This window comes from Geospiza fortis, unplaced genomic scaffold (genome assembly GCF_000277835.1).
Source record: "Geospiza fortis unplaced genomic scaffold, GeoFor_1.0 scaffold685, whole genome shotgun sequence".
NCBI lineage: Eukaryota > Metazoa > Chordata > Aves > Passeriformes > Thraupidae > Geospiza > Geospiza fortis.
The window spans coordinates 169,071-177,140 of record NW_005054662.1 but is presented as its reverse complement, the minus strand read 5'-3'; the positions used below and the strand labels follow the sequence as shown (position 1 = coordinate 177,140).

At 49.6% G+C, this 8,070-nt stretch overlaps 1 protein-coding gene across 1 annotated transcript in view; it reads right to left on the bottom strand.

Annotated features, from left to right (window-relative positions):
* CRTC1 (CREB regulated transcription coactivator 1) overlaps positions 1–8,070 on the bottom strand; it is a 48,054-nt gene that overhangs the window by 9,799 nt on the left and 30,185 nt on the right. Inside the window, exons 9-10 of the mRNA XM_031064986.1 lie at positions 6,258–6,391; positions 5,249–5,500 (exon numbers count right to left, since the gene is read on the bottom strand). Of these exons, the coding sequence (XP_030920846.1) occupies positions 5,249–5,500; positions 6,258–6,391 (386 nt within the window). The remainder of the gene's footprint in view (positions 1–5,248; positions 5,501–6,257; positions 6,392–8,070) is intronic.

Below are 8,070 nucleotides of genomic sequence, written 5' to 3'. Positions count from 1 at the left end.
GGTATCCCCAGGGAGCAGAATTAAATCCCCTGCCACATCCCTGTCCAGTCCCTCAGTTCTCCTCCATCATTTATCAATGATTCTAAAGGTGACCAAGAATTTGGGGTCCATGCTTTAACCCTGATCAAAAATGCCAGATAAAAATCAACATCACTCCTGATTTAAAATGCTAAATTCTGATATTCCAGCTGAAAATAAAAACCATTAACTGACAAAGAGAACATCTCTAAAAGACAATTTTCATGGAGTGGCTGTCTCAATCAATTTGGAAAACAAAATTCAGTTGTTGGTTTACACACATGGCAAAAGCAGAAGGCCACAGATTTCCTCCTTAAAAACTTAAGTATGGGAAATTCAGGAAAAGTTCAGGAAGAATCAGAACAGGCACGGATTTTGGACCCTCAAAAAAAAAAACCACCTTGTATGAAAAAATAATTCAAAAATCACCTGAATTGCCCCTTCCATGAGGGGAAAGAAGCAGCAAGATATTCCTTAAAAACCTGTCACATCACAGGGTGGAAACTTTTCCAATTTATCACCAATTTATCAACCCTCCAGAGCTGCTGGATCCCAGGAAAAAGAGATCAAACACCACAAGAGCCACTGCTAAGATGCTGATAGGAGAAAAGCAAAGCACCACTTAAAGCAATTTAAAGAAAATTTGTTTTTTTTTAACCAACCTAAATCCAGTCCAACCTATGGTTTATAACCATTTCCAAGGAAAATCTGAATTTTGGGATGGCACAGACTTGACAGGAAGCAAAACCAACACTAAAATCCAAAGGATATTTGAGAGCTCCAAAGAGGATCGAGGCGCTTTGTGCCTTTCACTCCTGTGGTTTCATTCCACAGAACAGGAATGAGAGGACAATTCCCAAAATGAGGACGATCCCTAAAATCTCTGTGCTTCACCAAGCACTGTTTCCATCCTAAAAAACCTTTGGGGAACACGAGAAGAAATCGAGAGGAGAGCAGAATGTGCTCGTGCAAGGCCAGGTCAGAGCCTCCCAGCCAGCCCAGCCTGGGTTTGCTCCTCTGTGACGTGTGCTGGCTCCTACATAGCTGCAAGCACAGAAATTCCCAAAGGAAACCCAAAATTCCCACTGGAAATGTCATTCCTTCAACACTTCAGAGGCTCAGGATAATTCATCACCAACTGCATGAAGGACATTGTGCAAACACCATCTCCAGAGGCACTGGAGAGTCACCAGAGCATCTTCTGGGCTTTGTGGAGTGACTGTGAGGAAACACCAAGCCCAGAGCACGAATCCCTGGCTGGGATGTCCATCTCCAGATACCTACCAGGTTCTCCAGGTCAGAGGCACTAGAGCAGGAGTGTTTGTGTCTAACTGGAACAGGAATGAGGTGAGAGCAGGGCAGCAGAGCCCAGGCACCGGGGTGGAAGCCATGCAAACACAGAGCTGGGGCAGGCAGAGCTCTCCCAGCCCTGGGAGCACCGGTGGGACACACACACACACGGCTGGGACAGGGCAGCAGGGGCTGGGCAGAGCCGGGAGCATGGAGGGGAAGCTGTGCTGGATGTGGGACACAAATCGAAGCCCACAGAGGGTTTGTGGTTCAGGGAATGTCCCTTGGCATGAGGGAGGAAGAGGAGCACGTGGAGGCACCTGCCTGGTCACTGCATCCCGCTCAGCAGTGCCAGGCTGCTCCACAAGGGATGCTCTGCCTTCACTCTGGGCAGATTAAGGGATTCTGCTGCCTGCAGCTGCCCCATCTCCACACCCAAGCCCAATTTCCCCCCCAAAACTGGTTTTTCTTCTCTCCACGTTTCATGCCTGTGACCACCACCAGCTTTTGGTGCATTCCTGGAGGCACTGAATCCACCTCAGTGTTAATTTAGCAAAACTAAAGAATTCTGTGGGTACTTAAGAGGCCAAAACTACAGAGAGCAGAATTAATAAATCCTCTGCCTTCCACTCAGGAGTTGTGGTGTCCCTGTCAAACAGAGCAAAACCCGAGGAAGTTTTTACAGAATAAAACCAGCAGGAAAAATCATAGCCCAGTGTGTGCTCTGGTCCTTGGCACTGACCAGTGGGGACAAAACCAAGCCAGAGTGATTGAGAAATCAAAGGGGGAAAATAAATCAACATAAACCCCAAATCTGGATGTGCTGTCCAGTGAGAACTGAGAGTTTGCAGCATGCTCTGCTCTAGGGGACAGCGCTGGTTTTTGGAGGCACACAGAACTCACAGAAGCAGGCAGAAGAGAGAGGTTAAGAAGCACTTGAGGCAGGGTTAAGGAAATGCAGACAATTCCTGCCACTCGGATCCAGGGCTGAGCTTACCATGACCTGGCTAATGAAGGAGACCTGGAGCTTCTGCCTGGGAACCATGAAGGGGCAGCACTTATTTAGAAAGGATCCTCCTTACAGCCTTCAACGTTCAGTGATGAAACAGAAAATGGATTTTCAGACTCTTGTGATGCTCTGGAAGAATTGCCTGCACTTCTTTTCTCCAGGTGGGATTCTCCAGAGCAGCCAGCTGGGGCTCTTTCAGCAGCATCAGGCACTGAAAACGCACTTTCTTACACTGGGGCACCCTCAAATTTTGCCTGGTTTTAATTTCTTGCTGCTGGCAGGTAAAAATCTCCCCTTCAGAGGATCACACACTCCCCCAGGTTGTGATTTCCATCCAGGCCATGTGGATGTGTGAGGAGATACAGGCAGAGCAAGGGAAAGCAGCTGGCATGCAAGGGAGTGTGCTGGGAACCCAATCCCTGCCAGCCACAAGCTGCTCATTTTAAGAGCATTTTCTCCAGTGTTTTCTCTCACTGGGTGTGTTCTCACATAAAAAAAAGGTCCTGATCTAAATCAGTTTGGGATATTCAGTGTAAATATTTAAATATGTAGTGCCCAGGAGTTCTCCTGCTGCAGGAGGCACTGAAATTGCCCCTTTGTTGCCCTCCCATCAGCTCCCCTGGGATCCTGGCCACTGAAAGGGCTCTACCTGGAGCTTCTGCCCCCCAGACAAACACCAGCCCAGTGCTCCACCAGCAGCCTGATCCTGTGGCTCTCTGCCCACTGCAAAAGGCAACTCAGCAGCTCCTGAAGCCCTGTGGGAGTGGGGATGGAGGGCGGCCGAGATGGGGCGTCGGTGATGCATGAGGCACACACGGATCACAGTGAGACAGCTATGGGGCAGTGATGGAGAAATCCAGCTCAAACACACACGAGAAGCAAGGCCTGTGGAAGCACAGAGTCCCTTACTTGAGGGGAGCTGCCAGGAGAGAAGCCTTGATTGGAGACAGGAGAGGTGGGAGACTGGTTGGCTGGGGAGCCAGCATTACTGCGGTACTGCTGGAGTGAGGCCTACAGAACAACACACAGTTAAACACCTGCATTGGGGGAGCCTTAAAAACACCAACACCTTCTGGGAGAAACCACCCTCCTCAGGCTCTGTGTGGGAGAACAGGATTTGTGTGAATGAGCCCCCCAAAACGGGGGGAGAGCTCTGGGACAGCCCCAGGGCAGGGGCAGGCACAGCTGGCAGCATTTCCTGCCTGTTCTCACTCCTGCAAGGTTCAAAATATACTCAAAAAATCAGGCCAGCCAAGGATTTAGGGCAAAGAAGTCTTGGAAGCTGGGAATAATTCAAAAGGAATGTCATTCATGCTTCGGTTGCGGCGGCAGCCCCACGTGTGTGCTCACTGGGATCTGCCCTGCCTCCAGCTGTGTTATCAGCACAGCGCAGGTGAGAACACCTGGATGATAAACCTGAGCTCCAAACACAGCCCCAAACTCCCCTGCACCCCAGCACAGGGAGCAGGCACCCTCAGGGAATTCACACTGTGTTCTGCAGGCTTTAGCTGGGATTTTTATACTCTTCTCAGCTGTCTTGAGAAGTTATTTTCAAAGATTTGATTTATTTTTTTTTCCCATCATAAAGAACCCTGGTTTGGAACAAATTAATAATATTAATGGGATTTAAATAATGCTGCGCTAATTAACATCAAGAGTAGCTCAGCTCTTCTTATTTTACTTCCATTAGAAATCAAGGGATGACTGAGGAGAACCTGCAATCCAGTGAATTTAACCAGATTTGCAGAGTGGGAGAACTCTGCACTGCCATCTTTTGACCTCAAATTCTGTAAATCCTGAGAAAATGTCTCTTTTTGCTCTGCATTGCCACTTGCAACCTGCCAGAAGGTTGTACAAACTACAAATACATTTCAATTCTGCTTTACAAAACCTGTGCAGAGGTTGCCAGCGAGGCTGTGACAGCTCCAAAGGCTTTTTGATAAAGTGGCTTTAAATCTGTTTATTTAGGAATTACTTGAGTTGCTTTAGAAGATAAACACAGCAGCCTAAAAGTTCAGGTCATAAAGAGGTTTAGAATGAGGAAAGCAACACAGAAAGCAAAGGATGAGATCAGAATTGTCTGTACTGGTGCTACATGAGGATCAGAATCAGAACAGGGACACGTTTGGAGCGGGCTGGGATCCTTCCCACTGCTGGATTGTCCTTCCCTCCTCTCCTCCCCACCCTGGAAGGGAAGCAGCTGCTCTCAAGGAGCACCAACTGTTGAAACTTTCATCCACAACCGAGTGCAGATCAGCAGAATGGATTTGTTTCACTGCCAAAGCCATTCCTGTCACTGCAGCACTGCCAGGACAGCCCGGGTGGGACACCCAGGGCAGGAGGGGCTGGGGGAGCTGGGACTTCTCTCCTTTCCTGGCCTCTGATTCCTGATTTGGGATTTTCAGCTGCTGACACAGAACATTTCCTAACAGGCCACGTTGGAACAAGCAGGAAAAGGGATCTGTCCATAAATCCTTGCTCCAATTCTTCAGGGCACTGGAGGCAGCCACAAATCCCATTTTGGAATAAAATTCCTCAGAATAAAAGGGTTCTAAGGAGTGACATTGCAGAGAATGCCTGGTTCTAGACAACTTTAGGAAAGTATATTTTCCAGATGGTATTTCACTGGGAAATGGTTGTTGTGGTTGGACTCTCTCTCAAGGCTCTGGGAGTTCCCCCAGTGTGTATCATGATGTGTTGGGGGACACTGAACACCCTGAAAATCCTTCAGTAAGGGCTGATAGACTTAAGCTGGGTCTAATCAAACCTGGGACAAAAATCTAATAAAAATTCTCCTCTAGAAAACACTTAAAGGTTCACTTAACCAAAACCATTTGAAGTTTACTCCAGCCTCCCTCAAACCCTCATGCCCGCGGGGTTGTCCAAGCTGAGTTCGCAGCCCTTGCCAAGGAGAGCCCCTCCCAAACTCACCGAGTTGATGTCAATCCCCATGGAGGGCTGGCTCTGGCTCCCTGGAGGTGACTGGGGGATGCTGGAAGGTACCGTGACAGACAGAGGGGGCAGCTGGGGGCCCCTCTGCAGCGCCGAGCTCTGCAGCAGAGGGGGGGGCTGGGGCAGGGAACTGGGCACTGCTGGCTGCTGCTGCTGCTGGGAGCTGGTCTGGGTGAAAAAGGGGTACGGGGGGAGCTGCTGCTCCAGGGACAGTGCATCCATAGCCACGGCCTGCAAAACAAGGAGCAGCATCAGCCACGCTGGCAGGGATCGCTCTTCACACCAAGAAAATGGAGTCAGGCTTGGTTAGTGCTGTAAAAACGGCACCTAACGGTTCAGAGAGTCAAGAAGCTGCTCTGAGATGCTCCTGGCCCTGGCAGGGGTGGATTGGATGAGGTTTAAGTTTCCCTCCAAGCCAAACCATCCCAAATAAACCAATACTTTAAAAGCCCAGTTGAATCTCAAGGTCAGGAATCACCAACCTGGGCAGTCACAGAGCCACAGTAAAATCGACTTTAAAAGTTAGTTCAGTTTCTGTCACAAATCAGAGAAATGGCTTTCAAATTTCACAGCTCACTTTGGGACAACACAAAAAAATGTGGTCTAAGAGATGGTTTTTATTATAGCTCTAGAAAAGAGGAAGTAAAATCTGCCCCCTCCACAAACCTCTCCTGTTTTAAGGCTCTCAATTAAGGAACACCTTTAAAGGAGGAAATTACAGAACAAGAGATGAAGTTCATGGAATCATGGTTTGGGCTAGAAAGGACCTTAAAGCTCATCCTGTCCCATGGAAAGGGACATTTTTACTATCCCAGGCTGCTCCAAGGCCAGTCCAGCCTGGCCTTGGACAGTCCCAGAGATGGAGCAGCGATTTCCCCCCAGCCTCCCAGGGAGGAACTCCTTCCCAACATCCCTGCGGCTCTTTGATTAAGCAGATTAAACCAATGAAGATATGATTAGGAAGCTTGGATTGCCCCTGAGCTCCTACCTGAGTGATGGGTGACAGTGGGGACAGCGTGGGGGACATTTGCTGGGACTGAGGTCGCCGTGAGTCCGTGCCCAGGGACAGGGGGCTGACGTTGGGCTGGCGGTGCTGGGACGGGGCCGGCGTCGTCGTCATTCCTGATGGGAACAAAAAACCCCTCAGCACAGCAGGGACACGGCAGGGACACGGCAGGGCCCTGCTGAGCTCCGGACCCAAAGGAATTCCCTAAACCCAGAGAAAAGAGTGCCCCGAGCGGGCAGCACTGGAGGTGCCTTGGCCGATGGCGCGGGAGCTCGTTAGGTGATTTGTAATTAATTTTGTCAGGTTGAAGAGCATCAGGATGAGAGGAAGAGCCCTGTGGGTTGTCCTGGCTCAAGCCCAGGCACGGTTGGTCGGGTTGGTGGCCAGGATGAGGAATTGGAAGAGGCAGAGCAGCCTCAGCAGCTCCGGACACCGCGGGCAGCGGGCTCGCACACCTGCACTCGGCCAGCCCAGGAAAAGCAGGCTCTGCTCTGTTTGTGTGGGCTCAGGCTCTGGGAATGAGATAACACATCCTGGAACCAGCCTTATCACAGGGCACTTGAGGTACTGTAAAAGCAAACACCTCTTTAATGGAAAAAGCAGAAGCAAAACTGGTTATGCAGGAAGAGCCCCATTTTTAATGGCACAGCAGGGCAGGAAACATCCACCACACTCCCAGGAGCCACAACCCGGCACGGGGTGAGGATAAACAACCCAAATATCATCATTTTGTTCAGATCAAGCCAAAAATCTGGGAGTTTAGAAACCTCCCCTCCTTTCTGCTTCACCCCAGAGGAAATGAGGGAAGGATCTGAGGCCAAGGCAGCGTGAGCGGCTCCTGGAGCTGCCGGGGAGCAGCAACTCACAGGAGCTGCTGGCACAGGCTCAGGGCTGCCAGGGAGGTGCCAGGGAGCCAGGAAGGCCAGGCTGCCAAGGAGGCAGCAGGAGGAGGGGCTCAGGCAGGCAGGTGCCCAGGCAGGTGCCCAGGCCAGCACTGGCTCCCCCCGTTTCCCTGCAGGCACCGAGGCGCTGGCACCTGGCAGGTGCTGCGTGCCCACGTCCCCTCGGGGTGCTGGGGCACTCCTGAGCAGGGCACAGCGGGCAGGAGCACGCAGGGAGGTTTCAGCAGCAAGGGAAAGTTGGGAAAATCAGTTTGGAAAGCACCCAAGGCTGAGGGGGGCAGAGGATGAAGGGTGGGATCATCTCCAGAGAGAAGCTGCAATGAAGTCAGTGAGGAAATGTTGAATTCCTTCTGTCCATGACAGATCAGGGAACGTTTTCAAAGCAGTTTCACACTCAGTTTGGGTTTATCTCATTTACTTTGCTAATTATGGGGGAAAAAAAATGTGGAGATCCACTGTGGTTGAAATTCTGATTTCTAAAGCCATCCCTGAAACTTTGGAGCCCAAAAAACTCTTCCAAGGATGCTGAAAAGTGAAAAGGGACAAGGGGGACTTTTCAGCTGAAAGTGCTGCCCCACTCTGTCCCCAAATGGTGAAATCCTTTAAAAGGTTAAATTCTCTTCTTGCTTCCCAAGCTCACCTGATTACAGTCATTTCCTTTTCCCAATCCAGGAGAAGTGGGAAAGGGAATCCTGCCCAGCACAGGAAATATATTTATATTTTTGGATACAACTCCTCATTTCTATTCTAGGAATCAAGAGACTTGCAACTGTCATTGATCATTAAAAAAAAAAAAAAAAAACCAAACAACAAACAACCCTCTTTGTTGATGAAAACATTTAAAAAATTAAAAACTAAAAAAAATATTTAAAATTAAAAAATTAAATTAAAAA